This window comes from Diabrotica undecimpunctata, unplaced genomic scaffold, assembly GCF_040954645.1.
Source record: "Diabrotica undecimpunctata isolate CICGRU unplaced genomic scaffold, icDiaUnde3 ctg00002156.1, whole genome shotgun sequence".
Taxonomy (NCBI): Eukaryota; Metazoa; Arthropoda; class Insecta; order Coleoptera; family Chrysomelidae; genus Diabrotica; species Diabrotica undecimpunctata.
This window is the reverse complement of record NW_027313243.1, coordinates 438-22927: the sequence shown is the minus strand read 5'-3', so window position 1 is coordinate 22927 and position 22490 is coordinate 438. Positions and strand designations below refer to the sequence as shown.

At 31.4% G+C, this 22490-nt stretch overlaps 3 protein-coding genes across 4 annotated transcripts; 2 read left to right on the top strand and 1 right to left on the bottom strand.

The window, feature by feature from the left end:
- Positions 1–5690: 5690 nt before the first annotated feature.
- Positions 5691–21895, top strand: LOC140431859 (uncharacterized). 2 transcript variants are annotated; one of them, XR_011949734.1, is made up of 5 exons: positions 5691–5991; positions 6060–6230; positions 6297–6460; positions 6541–6804; positions 21782–21853. XR_011949734.1 is itself a non-coding variant. In XM_072519735.1 (5 exons), the coding sequence occupies exons 1-5, from the start codon at positions 5855–5857 to the stop codon at positions 21806–21808; spliced, it is 612 nt and encodes a 203-aa protein (XP_072375836.1). In that variant the 5' UTR covers positions 5691–5854; the 3' UTR covers positions 21809–21895. The 2 variants fall into 2 exon arrangements, 1 of the variants encoding a protein (XP_072375836.1); XM_072519735.1 differs by having other exon boundaries at positions 6541–6653; positions 21782–21895.
- On the top strand, positions 8594–10714 carry LOC140431858 (uncharacterized). The gene is made up of 2 exons (XM_072519734.1): positions 8594–8876; positions 9275–10714. Exons 1-2 carry the CDS (start codon positions 8685–8687, stop codon positions 10712–10714), a joined length of 1632 nt encoding a protein of 543 aa, XP_072375835.1. The 5' UTR covers positions 8594–8684.
- LOC140431857 (uncharacterized) lies at positions 12584–14527 on the bottom strand. Its single transcript, XM_072519733.1, has 4 exons — positions 14364–14527; positions 14001–14197; positions 13452–13568; positions 12584–13410 (listed from the first exon to the last, which is right to left on the bottom strand). Exons 1-4 carry the CDS (start codon positions 14492–14494, stop codon positions 12584–12586), a joined length of 1272 nt encoding a protein of 423 aa, XP_072375834.1. The 5' UTR covers positions 14495–14527.
- Positions 21896–22490: the final 595 nt, after the last annotated feature.

Below are 22490 nucleotides of genomic sequence, written 5' to 3'. Positions count from 1 at the left end.
ACGCGTATCTCAGAGTATTCCTAATTAGTACAAAAGACACATGTGCCATGCTTTATGGAGTGAAATAAACTCAAGTTTTTTTATAATAAAACTACAAATTTACCATGCTATCTTTAATCTCAGTAATAGTAAATTATATCAGATATTGTAAGTAGATATTTATGCTATATATGCAGCTTCTGAGAGAAACCATCTTACAAAACATGTATATAAAAAGGTTACATACTTTTATGCAATAGCGAAAACGGCATTTTCAATCAACTATGTTTACTCTTTTACATTGAGCCTCCAAAATAATTTCTATAAATTATATATAAATATATATATATATATATATATATTATATATATATATATATATATATATACCGGAATCAAAAATATCTGATATAGACAGTACAAATTTCTTTTTGAATCTTGCTAAATGTAAGATGTAAACTAACTAAAACACGCTTTTAAAATCTAAATTTTTAATAAAAATTTCTAAATTTTTTTAGCAACCGTTAGATGCCTTGTTGCTGTTTTAGTGTCATAGATTATCCTTGTTATTGTTTTGATTATATCTGAATTCTATTTTATTAATAAACGTTTGTACCTTGCCGATTTCTTTATTTTGTTACTCCTTTACATAATAAAGATTCCACCTCAGAATGCAACAACTATAAATGATTAATTTCATTCATAACACATACAAATTAAATCTTCTACGATAATACACAATAGATTAGACTAATGTACCGGAAAATAGCTGCTGAGGAAGTCCGAATCGTAAGAGAAGGGCCACGAGAGCAAATTTTGAATTTACCACAACTGATCGCAAAATCAAAGAGAATTAAAATGCCCTATGTATCTCTATATCACGGAGTACGAAAAAGCCTTCGATAACATCTATCTACAATCTCTACAGCACAATCGAGTATTGGCCCCCTCCAAACTATGCCTCCAATCTTGCTGGTTTTTCCAGGTTCTCACGTCTAGTAAATTTTGCGCACCCGCTGCCACTTCATCTCCCACCTTTTCCGCTGCCTTTCTTTTGTCTTGCTCTTTTCGACAATCTGTCGGCCTCCATTCTCACTACATGAGTAGCCTATCGAAGTTTCTCAAGTTTAACGAATTCTGAGATTGCTGCCTCTTTGAACAGTTGTACCTGGTCGTTTTCGTTAATAGGCCCAATATCTTCCTTGGGACATTTCTTTCAAAGACTTCTTCTCTAGATTTCTTTTTACATTGTCTGTCAGCATCCATGTCTCGCATCTATTACGTAGTATTGGTCTGATTACAGGTTTCTTCGATAACATACAGTGACATTTACTACGGCAAATCCTTAATGATATGAATATTCAGAGCCACCTAGTTAAACTAATAAAATTTGTATGAGATTGAAAAAAATATTCTTCGCGGTGCAAAATTAGAAAGGCACCAGACAAGGCTGCATATTAGCCCCAAAGTTATTTATATAGTGAACACATGAGACTTGTTCTAGATGAATGAAAACATTTCAGTAGGCGGAGTCAAGGCGTCCAATCTTCTCTTGCTAATGAACATTGTTTATTTTTCTGTGCTCTCATAGCAAGGCAGAACTTACGTTGATTCTCGACAAACTAAAAAGAGTTAGCGCAGAACATGGATTAATAAAAACAAGATAAATATGATGTTGATTATCATGAATATGATGAACAGTTGTTATATCAACAAATTATCTAATCTGATCAAAATATTGCTGGAGATGAAGTAGGTAATTAAAAGTTTTATTTATTTAGACAACACCATCAACAACAATGAAAGATGTGAACATGAAATTCGACTATTTATATACATGGCTAGGACGGTTTTGTCAAACCTCACTAAAATATGGATAAACACACATTAAGTTTAATCTTGTACGAACATGTTGGCGTAATGATGTAATCTACGATTTTTAAATACAAATCGAGGTCAAATGACAGATCTTCTAATCGCCCTTGCAATGATGCAATTATTTGATATTTATTTTGCAAGTTTAACCAAAACTTTTGATTTATTAATGCTGTAACATTTTTTTTATAATTAAAATAGCAAACAATTTTTAATCCCTTACCCCTGTTGCTGAGACGCCCATGCGTTTTGCAAATATATACGCGGGTGGTCTTGTTTACCATTAGAAAATTTTATTGGAACCTACCGACTTTCCGAACCACGGAGTTCTCAAAAGACGGATAGGTCCTATTTATCAAAAGACGCCGTTAAGTGTGTATACACTTAAATATTTACGTTTCTTAATCTAATACCATATTAAATAAAATATGGTTATAAAGTACCTTTATTTTAATTAACTTCAGTGCTTGATACTATATAGAGTCAGTGAAGTAGTGTAGCAGTTATCGAGATTGATTGTAAGTTATCATAATCATATTACCTTCGATTATCTGGGCGAATAATATGGTAATCATATTACCCAACCCTGGACGAATCAGCGTCAAACCATTTCATTACCTGTAGTAAGTTTAACTACGATTAGCCATTTAATTAAAAGAACATTTGATATTTTCATACGAACTTTCAATCAGCTATTAAGAACTCCTCACTAATAATTATTACGAACATTTAATTCTCAACAGACAGTTAACTTAACCAAGTGCGGGTTGGTTAAAATTTTATAATACACAATTCTTGAAATCTTTTTGTATTCTTTTGAATTTAACTTTAATCAAATTTCTTTTATTTGCTATTCATTTTTTAATAATTATTGATACCCGTTATCTCGAGATAAGCCCAAAACAGCGAGAGAGATTTCTTTAATCAGCTTTATTTGAATTTTTTTTAAATACATCAGGCTCTCTTCGCTGATAATTTAATTTGTGCATGACTTTATTATATTGTATTTGTAAAGGTATTTCTTAATCATAATACTGTTATTTCTATATGGTATACAACCATTGATTAAATTGATGGTGCATTTTTTTACTTGTGTTTCATTCAGATTTTAAAATTATCAGATTTATCCAAATTTAGTGGTGTTGTGAATTGTGTTGTTGAATATATTGTTTTGTTTTATCAATGAATTTTATTTCTCTACTCTAATAGTTTCCTGATAAAATAACACCTCTGAATATTTGCTTATTGCATTAAATTATTATTATACCTTCGACCAGAATAAAGATCAGGCTGATTAAGTTTCGTAGGTAAGTAGGTGGACAGAGTCCACCTAATATATTTATTATTTGTTTATGTAGTGGTTGACAAGATTTATTTGATAATTAACTGTTGATATCTTTCCTTGGACTTGGTTCAGAACTTAAATATCTTTCCTTATCTCTTTTCGTTTCTAGGGTTTCTTAATTTTCCCCTCGAACCCCAAAAAGTTAAGTGGCGCCTTTTCTTCTTATCTTATCTTTGGTAATTTTTCCATCTATCTTTCTGTTTATTTCTGTATCTTTTTTAATATATCTTATCCTCATCTATCTTTACTTATTCGTCCGTTGGACCCATTCCCGGTTCCAAAAGCTAGTTTCGAACCCACGACTCGCTCTCCACCAACCATCTGGCTGTCGTCCGCAGTGTCTCCATTGGTGACTTTTTAGCACCATCCAAAAAGGTTTCCGAGGTTACAATTGCGATTGAAGACTTAGAGTAACACATGCCACAAAAGTAAGTTTTTGAGAAAATCAAGATAAAGGTTTTAATCAAATGTATTTAAAGTATTTGTCGTCTTCAGAGTGAGATTCTTTCGAACCTTCAGTTTTTTCTACCAAATAAGACAGAATTTTTGTGTCAGGCAAATATCTTCGACGCCGAAATATCGCTTGGCAATTGAGACTTTCTGTTGAGTTGTTACTTACGCAGGATTCACTAGTTTCATGTATTGCGACATTCTCTAAAGATCGCCGCCGAATGTTTTCCTAAAATATACCACCTTAATCTATATTTAAATTATTTGCGAAGGATGATCATTTGCATCACCTATTCTCGAATATAATAAAAAAAAGTTCTCTAGCACGTCCTAATTCAACCTCGAAGTTAAAATATAGTCACGTTGTCTTTTGCTTGTAGGTAAGAAAGTAACTCTTTCGGGATCTATTAGTAAGCATATCCTTTTTGAATAAGTCATTTATGTTTACCAACCCGCATTGAATTGACCCTTTCTGAGATTTCATTCAGTATCTAGACGTGACTGCTTATTAAATCTGTACCATATGCATTTCGTGTTGAGAATTGGCAACGAACTTACATCGAGAATTTAATAGATCAAACCAATCATTAAAAGCTGAACAATTACAGTTGATATATTTAGTAGCGCTTCAAAGTAATTCTTGTTGATTATTTTATTGTCAATAATAAAATCATGATCAATTACATGATTTCGGTCAAGTTTAATAAAATGTGGAGGATCTGCAAAAATTAAAATATTTAAAGACATCACAGGGGTTGATTAATTTGTAAAAACAATTCATCTACCACACGATGCACAAATACATCTAACGGGATAGGGAATCCTACATCTCGAACACCGTAGTGCACCCTGTACTGTGCTTCGCAGGTGACGTCATGCGCGTCGGAGTACACATTTCTATTTGAGTAGCATACCGGTATTTTTGTATTGTGGGGTTTACGTACAGTGAGAGAAAGTCTCAATACCAGTTTTTCTGGGTTTTTGCTTTTTCATCAATTACGTATTTATCATAAAATTTATGTTTTTTTACTATTGAAAGAAAACACGGAACCCGCTAAATTTTTAATTAATACACACCCACTCCACCAATTACAGCAGCAGCAAATATACCTTGCCATTTTTATGTACAAGTACATTGTAGTCTCCACTCAGTGTTCCCAAACCTACCGTTAAATCGGTAGATATACCGATTTCGACGTTTTTCTACCGATCTACCGACAAAGATTAAATTCTACCGACTTTTATATTCAGATAGAAATTTTTACTTATTCTTAAATTTGAGAAGAAATATGTAAGAGACAAAACAATTTTTCTTGCGATACGTGTAATTTGCATTGAGCATTTTTGTGTATTCACGAAACCGTGTGAAACATTCCAAAATTTATTCTTAAATGATACCTAAGTGGTACTTTACAAAGTACATGATTGTCATAAAGCTAATAATACAATAAATGAACCCAAATCCATTGTGATCCGACCGCTTGGTTCTGGGAATTTGTCAAGGTAGGAGACTTAAAACCGGAACAACATATAGTAATCTAAGCTTCCGAGTGCACCTCACGAAAAAACTCGGTGTCTTTTGTGTATAATATTTCCTTGTAAAAGGGTTTTGTTTTATACTCGAGTTTTCGGTTCTCGGCTAAGTATTCGATTCCTAGTCACAATGTTCTCGTTTTATGTTCAGTATCTCGGTTCTCATTTTTTTATTTTATTAGATTTAAATGAATAAACATATTTTATTTTTTCTTAAATAAACGAATTGCAAAACATTATGAAATTTAAACAAAATATTATATTTTGAAGGATCTACCGATTTTACTCCACAATCTACCGATTTTTTAAAAAAATTCTACCGATTTTATTTTTTTACATTTGGGAACACTGTCTCCACTCTCCACTGCCAACCCAACAGCAGAGAACTACGAACACTGTGTCACCGAACAACCGGTGTTCGGTGACTGTCTTCGTAGTTCTCTGCCAACAGTGCCAACTGCCACCCGGCACTGTCATTGAATTGAGTGTCATTTCTCATTCTTGTCGTTTCATGGCCGTGACTTTTACATAAAAACAAGATTATTATTTATTTTGAATACATAAAAAACAAATGAGCACGTATTAAAAAATTTAAATTTCAGATTGTTGAATTGTGATAAGTATTGGTAAACATTATTTTTTTATAATAGGGAGTCTTAAACCCTATATAAAAATGCCACATAACTATTGTTGTGTATCAAATTGTAAAAATAAGAAAAAGAATAGTTGTTATTCATTTCATAGATTCCCTAAACGCAGTTATCTGGTAGAACAACGTCACAAATGGATTGTTGCAGTACAAAAGATAAAGTAAATAACCTTACATTATCTGTAAGATTATTTTTTTTTATTTTAAAATAAAAATAATTGTTTTTTAGTGGGTTTTCATGGATGCCCAAAAAGAATGATGTAATTTGCAGCCATCATTTCTTAGGACAAAAAATGAGTAATGAAAGTGCCAGTCCAAGTTATGTGCCAACGATATTTGATTCATCCCAATTTAAATCCAAAGAATCTAGTAAAGTGAAAGCAACACAAGCAATTAACAGGTACTTGTTATGAACTTTACAAATTCAGAGTTGAGGAAATATTAATTTAATCAAAATTAATTGTAGATATTCTCGTTACAAAAGACGTTTGTTGGCTTCAAGTTTTAATAAGACTGCAATGAAAAGAACACAACAAGTGGTTACAGAGAGTGATTTTATTAATAGCCAACAAGTATTAACATGTGGGAAAGAGGAAGGAGTTTATTTAAATGAATATGTTAAGATAGAAGGTAAGCAAGAACTAGATGTTTATAACATAACTTTGAAAGCTGTGATACAGAGGAGTTTCTATTTATCCACTCTTTTTCAGGTGATATTAAAATAGAAAATAATATAAAAAATGAAATTACTGAACAATTGTATTTTAATATGGAGGATGTTAAGGTTGAAGTAAAGAGTGAAGTGGAGGAATATAATCTAGAGGTAAACCATACAGATCAAATTCAATTTGAAAGAAAAAATAACTAAAATTAGAATCAAATATAAATGTTACGGATATAAAATATGATGCAGAAGGATCAATAATTATAAGTAGAATAAAATCAAATGTCCAGCTAAAGCTAAACCGAAGAAAGTAAGTTGTCTACGTCTACTGAGTTGGATGTCTCTTATTAGATAAAATTAAATTATATTTAAATTCAACTATAGAGCGTTTCACGTTAAGAAAATAACATTGCGGAGATAGGGCCATGTATTTCTTATGGACGATAGAAGCGCAGCGATGCCACGATGAACGAACACAAGCACGATTCAAGGCTGTATATAATTTGTATTTTCGTTTTCACAGACATGAATTATTAAACTAATGTTTTTTAACGTAATTGACCAAAAGTGTCCATTCGAAACAAGAGATGAAAAGTAGGGAAAATGATTTTAATTAAATAAATAGTATTTACAAAAGATAATTTTATTTTATCTTATTTTAATTATAGTAACGACAGTTTATTTGTTTTTCGGTAAGAATATCATATACCATGAATCATAGAAATCAGTAGAAAATATTGCTTAGTTAAATCATCCACTTTGCCGGCAATTAAAGGTTTAAAAGCAAATAAACAGACCGCTTGGAATGCATATATCTAATTACTAATTGCAACTTAAAATAATATGGTGTACGTATGTCAGCGATTTTATGTCGTTCTCTGAGACTACATAATGATAATAAGGCTTTGTGGTTCTTCAGTTGTTATTCTGACTTTACAGTTAACTGTTAATTGAAAATGGAAATTCGAAAAATATATCGACAATCTAGTAAACCGCATGCCTGAGAGTTTTGGCAACACTGATCTCCATAAGCCTAATGTTATTTTCTTAATGTGGAACTCTGTATAAGTAATTAAGCCAGAGGAAGTTCACAAGATTCAATTTTAAACTAATTTTTATGAACTGGTATAATATTCTTTTGTGAGGGGAAATCTTATTTCCTCTAATGGAATAGCTACTTAACAACTACATACATCATTTACAACTACATACATAATGCTGATGATCTGGTCAAACAAGTTTAATGGTACAGTTAGAGATAGAATGGAACTGGCTTTGGCTGTAGTGAAAGATCTAATTAAGTCCAAAATAATGAAATTTACTGGCAGAAATTTAGATCTATTAGGTCTTCTAGGCATGATTACTACAAATCTAAATGTGGTGAGTGAAGTAAAGTACCTTGAGGTAATAGTAGACTGGATTCTTCCTTTGAATCAGCAGATACAACAAATAACTGACTATGTTATTGGTAGGCATTTACACTCATGAAAAATGTGGGATTTAAAACCTGACATGTTATACTGGATTTATAACATAATGATAAAACAAACAATTACATATGCATATGCATTAAAAAGTGCCATCCTTAAACTAGGGAAGGTGCCAAATAGAAGTCCTTACATTGAATTAAATTCAGAATTTTACTACAACATTTAAAATCTCTAGTTTTAATAATCTAAAATTTTGATTACAAAATCTTAAGCTTATATTACACAGCCACTTATATTATATATAAATAGGTAGGCTTAGATGGGCTGAAGATATGTGTAGAGATCAAATAAAAATTACCCACCCAGACCAACCTTATTATCAGCACCAGTAGGAAATAGGAGTAGAGGTAGACCAAGACTGTGATGGCGGAATGGTGTGGACTAGGAAGATCTACACAACAAATAGGGAACTTGCACATTTTTTTTTTATTATATAATAACGTTTAGTTTCATTTAAAAATAAGATTTCCAAAATTTCACGCCTCTAAAACTCATAATGGCTTAGCAATACAAATTTAAAATCTTCCGTGTATAAAAATCATTTCAAACGATCGAAAAAGCGCGCGAACCCTTGTGACGTCACTTAGTATTATCTGTATGTCAGGTCTCCTGTCTTGTATAAAAGTATAAACTATTTTGTTTATATTGGTGTTTGATACAGTTTTTGAACAGAGAGTGTTGAATTGTGTGTGTTTTTACTATGGAAAGTAAAAGTAAATACTACAAGTGTTGTTTAGTACCGTTGTGTAAAAGTACAACCATTAAAACCCCCAACAAAATATTTATTAGATTACCAGTCGATAAAAAACGGCGTTTAAACTGGTTACGTGCCTGTCGAAGGGATATTTCAGTTACTGCTCAAGCTCTTCATGTATGTGAAGATCATTTTAATGTAAGTATTTAATATCTGTTGTCTGCTTAATAGTTTTCTTTAAACAAATAATCATGTGTTTTTTTGATAGAACTCTTGGTACCTATATTTGGTAGATGTACATTACATATTGAATGATATTTACCTAGACAGTTCTTTTCTAGAACTGTTTTTACTGTAAAATTAAAATAAGGTAATCATAATAATAAAGTTTTATGTTCATAACCTAAAATAAATACCTAATGTATAAAAATAGGTATTTGAAAATCACATGAACTATTCGAACTCTTTCATGTTATCTACCTACAATATATATATATATATATATATATATATATATATATATATATATATATATATATATATATATATATATAAAAGATAAAAATAATAATTTAATATATAATATTCTGTTTCAGTTGGAAAATGATATGGAAAACTATATTAAATTCAAACTTATGGGTGGCCAAAAGAGGATGAAATTAAATGTTGTCCCTCACATATTTAATTGTCAACCAGATAGGAAAAGGACACATTCTCATTATCCTAGAATAACAGCACTTAAGAGGGTTAAACATCAATTAATTGAGGATGCAGTTGCTTCAACTTCTTCACAGTCTTCAGAATGTTTTGGGAGTATTCTGCAAAATGATATAGACACTCTAAAAATTGATAGTGTCATTGAAACCAATCAAAAAAGTGATATTTCAACTCAGACTCACATAAAATTCAGGAGTAAAAGTGTACAATGCAAGTTAGATTGTAGTGATTCTGTTAGTACTTTATCATTAAACACAGTTTTTAGTAGAGATATTGGGACATCACCACTGAAACTCAATGTACCAACCTTTTGTCCACAAAACGAATCTGGATGTGATACCTCTAAAACTGAGTCTGAAAGTGAAGAATCTGTTTATAGTAGTTATAGTGCTGGTTGTGTAAGTGATCATCAATCATATGATGAGGAAGTGCAGGATATTGAAAATCAATTTAAAAACTTGACATTAAAGTGTACCCTAATGAAGATGGAAAAGAGACCCAGGATATATCTAGGATTACCTGAATATGCATATTATACTTTTCAGTTATTACAAAACTATTGTAAGTTACCAAATTGGAATATTTTTTTAACTTTAAAAAAAATTAGAACAGGGCATTCATTTACACTACTAGGGGATGATTTTGGTATAAGTGAGAGTTATGCATCAAGAATTTTTTCAAAATCATTACCAATCATTAGTAAATATGTAAGAAAGCTTATACTGACACCCAACATTAACAGCATAAAATCAAATTTACCAATAGCTTTTCGATCTCGATACAGTGATGTATTATGTATTATTGATTGTTTAGAGATTGAAATAGAAAAACCTTCAGATTCTATTAAACAATCTTTAACTTGGTCAGAGTATAAGAAGTGTAATACACTAAAATATTTAATATCTTGTACTCCTGATGGCATTATTAATTTCATTTCTAATGCTTTTGGTGGTCGAACATCTGATGCAGTTATTATAGAGAACAGTGGGTTTTTGTGTATGCTTCCTCCCAAGGTGTCTATCATGGCAGATAGGGGTTTTAAACATATAGAAAATTTATTGGTTGCTAAAGGGTGCAAATTAATTAGACCACCAAGTGTCTCTTCAAACACAAAATTAAGTCCAATTGAAGTGATAGAAACCAAGCGCATTGCCAGTTTAAGGATTCATGTTGAAAGAGTCATACGCAGATTAAGAGAATTTGCATTCTTGGCTCCCCATGCATGTGTTGACAATAAGTTGATACCTTATATGGATCATCTAATAAAAATAGCTTGTGGGCTAGTAAATTTGCAGTCTGGTCTAATTTTAGGAAAGTAATGCTTTAAAAACTTCATTGTGTATGTTTTACTTTCATCTAGGAAACTAGGTACTGTTTGTTCCCAGTATGTCATATTTTATTAGTTTATATATTCAGTTTTGTACTTAGTCACTGTAAATTTTAGAAAACTAACTACTTAAATTGTATTTTCCAATAAAAATGGGTATAGAAATTAAAATAGCTTAGAGTTTAAATATTTGACTTACATTTTTTATTGTTTGTAATGATTTACACTGATTTTGATTTATGTTATAATGTAGATAAACCTATACATATAATAAACCTATATATTTTCCTTTATATACAATGCAGTTTATACTTTATACAGTCCTTTATATACAATGCATTACTATTTAAAATGTGTACAAAAGTTACATAATAAATAACAAACAATTTATTTTCTACTTGAGTTCAATATAAGTCCTCATAAGTACCTACATGAGGACAAATATTGTGACTTCATATTAACTGCTTAGTTAATTTGTAGGTCAGTCTAATTTCAGGATAGCATGTCTTTAAAAATAGCAAGAAATATTTAAAAAAAAAATTTAAAAACAGTTTATTAAACTTAAACTTCATGTATTTTTGACTTTATTTCTTTGTATGCAACATGTCATATTTTATTAGTATATCCTATATTAAGCTTTGTAGTTACATGTATTAGGTACTGTATATTTTCGAAAAAACTATTGTATTTTGTAATAAATATTAATATAGAAATCAAAACCGTTTACAGTTTAAACATTTTGAAGTGAATATTTTTTATCGCTCTGTATGATGTTTTGCATGGGTCTAAAATTCTATTTAGCGTGACTCGAAAAATCAAGACTTGTTAATCTTGCAGTATACTGTAATATACATAATATACATACATGTATACTTATAATTTTACATAATATATATTTTCTAACAACTCTTGAACGACTTGAAAGATTTGGCTAATTTTGATTTTAAAGTATTTGTACAAGATATACTTCTATAATAAAATTATATAAACTTTTTTAGATTTTAAAGAACTTAAGATTTTTTAAATTATAAAGAACTTAAATGTGTATTGTTATTATAACACATTAAAAAATCAATAATAAGCGGATATAAAATTTCATTAACCTACATTATAGTAATAACACGCTATAAGAAGTATTCACTTCAGTCAAGTGTCACACTCTTTTATTGCTGTTTTGTTATAATTTACAGTGATGTTGACTTATGTTTTAGAAATAATGTAGATAATTAAACAAAACCTTTAATAAAGATTTTTCAAACTGAACCTGTAATATGTTTTCCCTAATACTCATACATTAAAGATTACAATACATTATCAAGCCTTATAATTATTTTTATTATATAAAGTGTACAGTATAATCAACAAAAAATAGTATATAACAATAAATACATTGAACAAATATTGGATTCAGCCTATAAAACAAATGCAGCTGTAGACATGTGTTTCTGTCTCCTAGTCAGTATGGCAAAGTTACCTTACAGATGTTGGTAAATGTAGCGAATAAGATTATTCAGAAAAAAGTGTACAAAGAAATACTGATGGAAAAAGTAAAGAAGTGACACAACGACCAACTGTTAATTTGTGATTTTTCTCTGAATTGCTGATATGGTTGTTAATTAAATTCAAATATTACAGCTATAACTGCCTGAAGGACAAACTGTTACCCAAGGATAGAAATAATAATTTTATTTTCTATCTCCCCATCATCTTTGGCTCGACGATCCTCTGTGGATTGCTTGCTCTAAGAGTCATTGCCGTTATGTTCGGTTTCTGGTGACGTGTTGCCATCTTCTGATCTCTAATATCCCTAAATCGGTCTCAACTCCATCTAACCACCTAATTTGCGGTCAGCCTCTGCTTCTTATTTTTTATCTACAGATTTTAATAAACGGGGAAAAATATTATGCGTCCAAAAACTTTCAGCAGCTGTCGTCAAACTCTCCAAATGATTTTCATCATAGTCCACCCATGTATAATTGAAATTAGAATTATTTTCAAATTCTGGATCAGCAACACAAAATAAACACTTTTTTTTAGCAAACATAAACATTTGAAGTTGAATTTGGGCATTATATTTAGCAGTTATTTTATTGTCCTTTGTTAAATAATTAGCTACAGTTTTATTAGTCTGAGGACATTTTATTTCCACAATATATTCCTCACATATGGCATCAGGTGAAGCGCCAAAAATTGGAAATTTGGGGTTTAACTGTAAGCCAATACGGTTTAATTTTATTTGAAATACTTTTTGCACACATTTTATCATACTTTCTTCCAACTGTTTACCCCTATTCATTGCAGAAGTTGCTTTAAATTTTGAGACCCCAAGTATTTGTTCAACAAATGCCCCATCGCATTTTTTACAGTGAGCTGCATCATAAAGTTTTGATGCCGTTATTCTGCCATATCGTAACTCGAACCATAAACTGCTATCGGACTGTGTGCTAGTTTTGATGGCAGCTTCTGAGCATATGTGCTCACTCATATTATTTGAACAAAATTCAACAAACTCACTATATGTGGTCTGTTCTGTAGAAATAAATTTTAACAGCAGCTGGAATATCCCTATTTCTTTTATATTATCATCTTTAAAATGTTGCAATAACTGGCTCTCAGACTGGTTTTTAATGCCCATGTCTATTACTTCTTGAAGGAACTGGTTACTATCTTCATCTGAGCTTAACTCCTCTGGGGCCCCAAAGTCTTTTTAAGTGTTAAATATTTTATACTTGTACCAACTTTTGATAGTTTACTTTTGGCCCAATAGCAAGTCACTTCTGTTTTTGACGGTTCTTCACTTCTTCTGTGCAACCACATCAGAAAAGCTATTTGATGCTTGCACCCACCTATAACATACGTTTTGAAATTTAGAAATTGTCCATATATTTTTAGAGAAGCAAAACTACTATCGAATGTAAGTAAAATATATATATGTATATATATATATATATATATATATATATATATATATATATATATATATATATATATATATATTAACTAAAATGTTATTTCAAGATTATTGTGATATTTATTTTAAAAACCAAGAACAAAATTATTATAAAGGCTGTATATTTAGATACTATCTATCAGAATTAAAATGGGCTAAAATAAATTTCCATGAAAGTGTTTATTCCTTCATATTTACTGCAAAATGTAGTATAAAATTTAGCTCAGCTGATGTTTGTCTTAGATCAGAATTTTTTATGTTTCAAGAATGCTCTTAATTCAAAATATTAAAAATATGTATCTGTTTATAAAAATACCTAAGTACTTACCTAATGAAGCAGCACAATCATAACACTTTAGATCAAGTACTTCCTCGGTTTCTTCATTAATTTCACAACTTACAGCATACTGTTTTTTCTTAACATTATGTTCAGGTGTTATTTTTGCCCTTACAGTACAGATCATGTTATTTCTTTTTACTTGAACCCATCCTACAGCTGCATCTCCATATGATTCTCTGCCAGATCTAAATGCAAACGATGAATAAGTTAATTTGATTAAATTTCAGTACAATAGCGTAAACATATAATATTGACACTACTTAATATAAAGTACTAAGTTTTATCATTAAATACTTATTATGAGAATAATAATCACAATAAAATTAATGTTATAGGAGTATATGTACTTACTTATCTGCTTTAACTCCCCGAACTTCTCCCAGGGAAAAATTTTCACCGTTTTGAAAATATGTGGCTACCATAAACATATTTACAATGGGCAAGTTATCAGACTGGCCTTTGGAAAAACCCTCTTCGGTCATTTTAAAAATAATATCTGAACAAAAACACTCAAATATTATTAAATATATAGTTCACAGCAACTATCTAAGGATTTATAAAACTGAAATACACCATAAAATTACTATTACAAGTAAACGAATGTCAAACGTAATGAATTATTAATAGTGCCAATTTTTGAACATTATGACTATATGACGTCACGACCAATGAGGACGCGTTTTGGACTGGCTGCTATAATTTGAATTTTCTCTCGATTTTAATCGTTTTTAGGGGCCAAACTAAAGACAAAAACAACTTTTTTTTGTTTGATATATATTTTAAATTATGTTTTGTTATGATTTAAGGCATTTTTTTCGAATTTAAAATTTTATGCAAGTTCCCTATTGGCAAAGGTTGGAAAAGATGACAATGAACAGAAACAACTGGAAAAAATAGACTAGGGAAGGTCGAGGCTCACCTAGGGCTATATCACCATTGATGATGATGACTTATATTATATAATGGTCTTGTTTTTCTCCAATCTTAAGGCTGTAGTTGTGTTTGTGTCATTGACTGTCAGCTATATCTTCATCCTTTGAAAGATCTTCCTGGTGGCCTTGTGCCTGTTGGTTTCAACCTTCATGCTATTCAGCTGGTCTCTCACTATTTATCAATTTAACATGGTGGCTCAATACCAGTCTTCTCTGTCTTGGGCATCATACAATATGTTTTTCCAGCAATTTATTTCAAGGCTATCATTATTTCTAATGTTCCAAGTATTCTTTTTGTATCTGCTCTCATTTCTATCACATATGTCATTATTGGTCTTTCATGTGATTTATCTATTTAGGGGAGACTGAGGCTAGTCTCTGCAGTTTTGATATTTTTAAATGTATGCATTCACGTGTTTGCTTTAAAAATCTAATTAGAATTAATGAATACATTCGTATCTTAGTTGCAATTCATTAGTCATTATTAATAATCAAAATTTATTAGTCATTATTAAGATTTTGAAGAACTTACCTCACTTCTGAACAAGTTGTCGCAGGGTCGGGCACATTGCCGCCTCTTTTTTTTTTAATTTAATAGACTAATTTTACTCTATTTTTATTTTTTAATAAGAAATACAAAACACGATGAGAAAGAACGATTTATCGAACAACTTCAAGAACAAATGGATAAGAGAAAACCTAAACAAGAAATAATAATAGTGGGGGATCTAAATGGAAGAGTCGGAAGAAAAGACAATGACAGAACAGTTGGTCCATTTGGAGAAGACACAATTAACGACAACGGAGAAAGATTGGTAGAACTATGTGAAGTAAATGATTTGAAAATTATGAACGGATTTTACAAACACAAAAATATACATAAGTACACATGGACTCAAGAGACAAGAAAACTAAGATCCATTATTGACTACATTATCATGAACCACAAAAGCTCCATCAAAGTGAAAGACATCAGAGTGAAAAGAGGGACAGAGTGTGGAACAGATCACAAACTTGTGGTGGCATGGATGGAATTCCCCTATATCTGGACAAAACAAAAACATACATCGATTGTTACAACGGGAACGACAATAAACGAAAAGAGGCTCAAATTACATCTATTGCAGGAAGAATCAATAAAAGATTTATACAAAAGAAGACTAGACCAAAAACTAGAAGAATTCAGATATGACACGTTAGATGAAATGCATGAACACATAAAAACCTGCCTGATTTCAGCGGCCTTAGAAGCTCTTGGAGAAGACGACCAAAGGAACACCCATCAGAATATCAAATTAAGGGAAGACACATTGAAATGCATAAAAGAAAAGAAAAAACTACACATAAAATACCTAAACACCAAAAAACAGGAAGACTTAGACCTATATAGAGCGAAAAACAGAGAGGTAAAGAAAAGAGTAACAAATGAAAAGAACGAACGATGGGAACAATCATGCACAGAGATAGAACGACATATCGGAGGAACGAGAAATTCAGAATCATGGCGAATATTAAAAGCACTTCAACGAAATAAGACAGAGAAAACCCAGATCGGCAAAATTAGTGAAAACGAGTGGCAAGAATACTACGTAGAACTACTTACAGAAAACCGTCCCCAATTTCAGGAAGAGAATATAGAACATGCAGGAAATGGGGCATACGACCAGATAGAAATAAGCCTGGCAGAAGTTAAGAGAGCAATCAAGACATTGAAGAACAAAAAAGCCAAAGGACCCGGAGGAATACCAAACGAACTAATTAAAAACGGAACGGAAAAGTTATTCCGCATGCTACATAGAATGTTCGAAAGAGGACTAAATGGAGAAGAAATACCTGCGGAATGGACACAAGCATACATCACATCCATACATAAGAAAGGAAACAGGAAAAAATGTGAAAACTATAGAGGAATTAGTATAATATCGTCGGTAGGTAGACTTTACGGGAAAATTATTAAAGAAAAACTAGAAACTGAAATAATAGGAAAAATTGGAGAAGACCAAGCAGGATTCACAGTAGGAAAATCATGCCTAGATCATACGTACACATTAGAACAACTGATAGAGAAGAAAATGGCAAAAGGTAGACCGGTCCATCTGGCCTTTGTTGATCTAAAGAAAGCATATGACTCAATACCTAGAGTCAAATTATGGGAAGCAATGAATGATCTCGGAATCCGACAAACACTAATAAAAGCAGTTAAAGCACTATACAAAGAAAACAAAGTAGCTATTAAATGTGGAAATAGAGCCTATAATCCATTTAAGACGACAAAAGGACTTCTACAAGGCTGTGCTACGTCCCCTACTCTGTTTAAAATATTCTTGGAAAAGACACTCAAACCATGGAGGAGAAAGTGCGAAGGAATGGGCATACCAGTAAGAGACGAATACCTATACACCTTAAGTTTTGCCGACGATCAAGTAGTCATCGCACAAGATGAAGAAGATCTCAGCTTTATGCTCAGAAAACTAGAGGAAGAATATAAAAACAACGGAATGGAAATAAACTTAGAGAAAACCGAATACCTAACAACAGAAAACAAGGATATGAGAAACCTAGAGATAGACGAGGGAAGACAAATAAATGGAACAGATAAATTCAAGTATTTAGGAACCATAATATCGAACCAGGGAACAACAGAAGAAGATATAAACAACAGACTGAGACAAACAAGAAACTGTATAAGACAACTAAACTCAGTGTTGTGGGATAAGAACATTACGATAAAGACAAAAAAGAGAATATATAACACCCTGACAAGAAGTATCCTGGCATATGGGTCCGAAAACTGGACAATAAACAAGAGAAATAGAGGTAGAATAAGAGCAGTAGAAATGGAGTTCCTGAGGAGAAGCTGTAGACTTACAAAAAGAGACAGAATTGAAAACGCAGAGATTAAGCGGAGAATGTGAGTGCAATCAGACATAATCGACTATATAGAGGAGAAGAGACTATCCTGGTACGGCCACGTCAGAAGAGCGGACAGAGGACGCTGGATAAACAAAATCACAGAATGGAGCCCGATTGGAAGAAGAAAGAGAGGAAGACCCCGAAGGTCATTCAGAGATGAAATCGACGAGGCTATGGAGAAAAGAACCCTGCGAGATGGAGACTGGAATGACAGGGAAAATTGGAGAAAACGGTTGAGTGAAGGAAGACAGTGAAAACTGTGGAAATCCTTAGTAGTAGTAAATACAAAACACCAAGTTATGTATCAATATCACTAATTACTATCCTCATTTGTTTATTTTCTAGTGACTTTGCCCGTCACATGCGACGGGAGATTCAATCAATTGTCATCTACAGTCAGTCATTAAATTTTTAAAATAATAAACTTTTTGCCTATAAACCAAGTAAATGTATGATCTGATACACTTCTCACCTGACATCATGTTTTTTTACTATACCCCGTATATATAATATTGATGGCATGGTATGTACATTATAAGTTCTATACATCTCACGTCATTTGATTTGATGTGTTATATGCTAGTATTAGGCTAGTTGTTTATTTTGTAATCAGTCAGAGGCCTTCTTCAAATCAATAAAGCAAATTTACCCTATATTTACCTTATGCTTTATATATAAAGCAAATACAGTATACTCCCTCTATAACGAACACGGTTATTACGAGGTTTCGCTTATAACGAGATACTTTAGATGTCCCGTGAAATTTCTATTGAACTATAACCGTCTATAGCGAGGCAAATTTGGTTATAACGAGAGAAAATAGGATCAAAAAACGTGTTTTTTTACGTTTTTGGTCCGGTCGTGGCTATAAATAAATACCTTTTCAAACAGCCCCTCAATAAACTTAACTGCAGCCCGCAATAAACTTCTTTACAATCAATAAATACAACTGTTTCACATCTTTAGAAAATATGATAGAATGATACTGGACCATTTAAAGCAGTTAAAAATGACAGAGTTCTTAAAATTGCAGAAGCAATAGTTTATGTTATACTTGAAAATATGCTTTATACATTATGTAGTTGGAAAAAAATATAAGTACAGATTTTTTGTTTTAACGTTTATCATTGATAATAAAAGTAAACAACTCTTTTATGTTTTAATATATTTCATTGACAATAAAAGTAAATAACTTTTTTTCAAAAACGCCATTCAAACAATATTTATTAGCATATTATATTGCTCCGAATGGCTTCACTATAGGAAGTTAATGGTTTAGAAAACTACAGATTCATATGTATGCACAGTATTATTATTGTCTGATATAACGAGATCGGCTTATAACGAGGTAATTAGTCTGTCATTTCAGTTCTCGTTGTAGAGGGAGTCTACTGTATGTATATTATCATCCATAGTGTCATGTGATATGTCATATGTTGCTATACGATCATTAATAACAGTGATGTGTCGTGCCCTTTTTAGTCTCTTTGTTTTTTCTATCTGAATATATTCGTTATATTCTCCCCTTTTATTTGCTGTGTTGTACATTATGATTCGATCAGTTGTTTATTTTGTACTCACCCAGAGGCCTTCTTTAAGTCAGTAAATTAAAATTTGTCTTATAGTAAATCTACTTTTATCTATAGTGCTCTATGATATCTTGTATGCTGCTATACATTTATTAATAATGAAGTTACTGTGTAGTGCCCTTTTGATATTCGCATTGTTTGTTTTTTCTATCTTAATATATTTGTTATATACTCTACTTTCATTTGCTATCGATCAGTTGTTTATTTTGTATTCAGCCTGAGGCCTTCTTTAAGTCAATAAATCAAAATTTGCCTTATATGTAGTAAATCTATTTGTATTCATAGTGCCCTATAACATCTCGGGTGTAATTATGTGCTCATTAATAATGAAAACATTGTGTAGTGCCTTTTTGGTAGTCGCCTTGTTTGTTTTTTCTATCTTAATGTATTCTTTATATCCTCCCCTTTCATTTAACACATCAACACGCTCCAATCGGACTAATAACAATGATGAGATATGATGGTAATGCCGTTTTGGCAATACCGCAATATGTGTTTTTTCTGTCTCAACGTATTCGCTACCCCCTCTCCTTTCCATTTCCAATGATGTATCATACATAACGATCCTAAGAACTATTCTACCCCTACCACAAAACGCTCAAAAAATATTATACGCTAATATAAGATACCTTTTTGTTGTTTTTTAAATAAACTAATTTTGGAGTTAAAGATATTAATTTGTCTTGGCAGACTATTAGCGCTCCGGACCAATCGTGTAATTGGTTCATTGATACCATAATTAGTGTTGTGAAATGACACTTAAAAGGTTTCCGATTGTCTGTTGTTTCTACTGGGTAATTTGAGACTAATGAATGATAACAATTGAGGACAATCTATAATAGCATTAATGACTTTGTGCAGGTGCAGGAAATAGAAATCTAACAATGTCCTCCTTAGTGATAGTGTTGGTAAATCAATACTACTTCTTACCCACTGATGGTCATGTTCCTCTCTACGGTATCCACTCCTAAAAGCTGCTATCCTCAAAAATTTATGGTCCCACAATATATCGTGGACCCTTTCAATCTAGGCAATGTAACCAGATCCATGCTCTAGAATGGACCTAATGAGACCGCAATAAAGTCTTCTAAATGGGAATAATGGCAGGTCTACAGATGTGCGTTGGATAAATCCCAGTACTTTCATCATTGTTCTTGATTGATTTGGCTTGAGAATGATAGTTTGTCCATTTCAATAGGTAAAAGAAATAAGAATTAGACTTACTTACAATCTATTTATTCTACCACCAACGACTGGTAGAATTGTTGTGATGTCAAATAAATTTAAATTAAAAACACTTACGGTTCTATTCTTATGATTCTAAGATCCAGCACTATAAAGATGTGAAAATAACATTAAAACTAAAATTAAATTATTACAATTATTCTTCTTAAATATTAACAAAATAAGGATTATTACGTATTTTTTCATGGCCAACTTAATAAAATTTCACGTAATTTTTGTTGCAATTAATATTTGTCTCAAAAAATCACGAAAAACCTACAAATTAAAGCAGTTATGTTTACCCAACGCTTAATAAATAATAAAGTATCATAAAATATATTTTAAAATACTAAAATACAGGGTGTCCCCATTTAAGAAAACTCAGAAAATACTTATTCCATTCCAAGTTTCGACCAACCCTGTATACAAACATTAAAGATTTCGCTATGTTAATAATTTTAGACAATAATAGACTATATTTAAAATCTTCTAAACACAAATATATTTTTTGATGTCAAATCTCTACAATTCTACTAAGTATTAATTTTGCTAAAAAATTAATGAAAACACGTAAATATCTTTTAAAATACCTCGTATAACACTGCCAAACCTTATATTGAAAGAACGAGAACAGCGGAAAGAGTCCAAAAATATAAAAATCTTCAGGGGTTTCATTAAAACAGATAAGTTTGTTCCACGCTGTTAATATGGGTGGCCCTGTATATTTGAAAATATTTTGTGGCCATATCTATGCTGCAACTTTTACCCAAATTATTTTATTGGTATCTCTTACGACAAATGAGTAAATGAAGTTCCTGGCACTAATGGCGCACCCTGTATATAATTTAATATTTCGTCTGACTTTTACGAGAAGTAAATAACGTATGTTTGGCAGCAATGCAGACTAAATATACAGCGTTGTTGATACGATAGCAGGTGGCGTTAGGAGCAAACATAATAACTTATTGAATTCTTTTAATATAACATATATATAATTCGTTTAAAATATAAACAATAGATAAATAATAAAATTACTTTATTAAACTACTCATGTAGTTTAATTTTGCTCAGACCAAAAAGTACAATTTTTTGAATTTGCTTTTTATTTTAGGATTTCTCAAGAAGTAACCAGGAATAGAAATTATCAAAGCCCGATCTAATAGTTCGTGTAAAGGAGAACAATGTATGAATGAGCAGCCTGAAGAAAAACAATAAACTGTGGCTATTTGTTTTAAGCAGTTTTCGTTTAAGGATATTTTAAAAAAGCATACATATTTGCATAGAAAACAATTAAAATGTGAAGTTTGTTCTAAACAGTTTCCTTGTATATATACATCGGTTTAGAACGTCTTTCGACGTTGTCCGATACCTAAACACCATCTCTTCCTATCTTCGCAGTCGTTTGTTATTAAATTTCTTTCGCTCATGGACTTGTTTACGTCGTGTTGCCATTCTAATCTGGGTCTTCCTCTTTTCCGTCGACCTATCGGTTGCCATTCTACTACTTTTTTGGGGAGTCTTGTTACTGGCATCCGTTGAACATGCCCATACCACCTTAATTGTTTCTTCTCTATATCTTGAGTTACATTTCCTTCTATTCCCATACGTTGTTTTATTACATCATTTCTGATTCGGTCTCGTCTGGAAATACCTAAAGATCTTCTCATTGCATCCATCTCTACTGCTTCTATTCGCTTTTTGTTCTTTTCACTAATTCTCCATGTTTCAGAGCCATAAAGAAGAGTAGTTTTAATCATGATCTCATATATATTAAATTTTCTTCCTTTCGTTATCTCTCTACTCCACAGTATACCATTGAG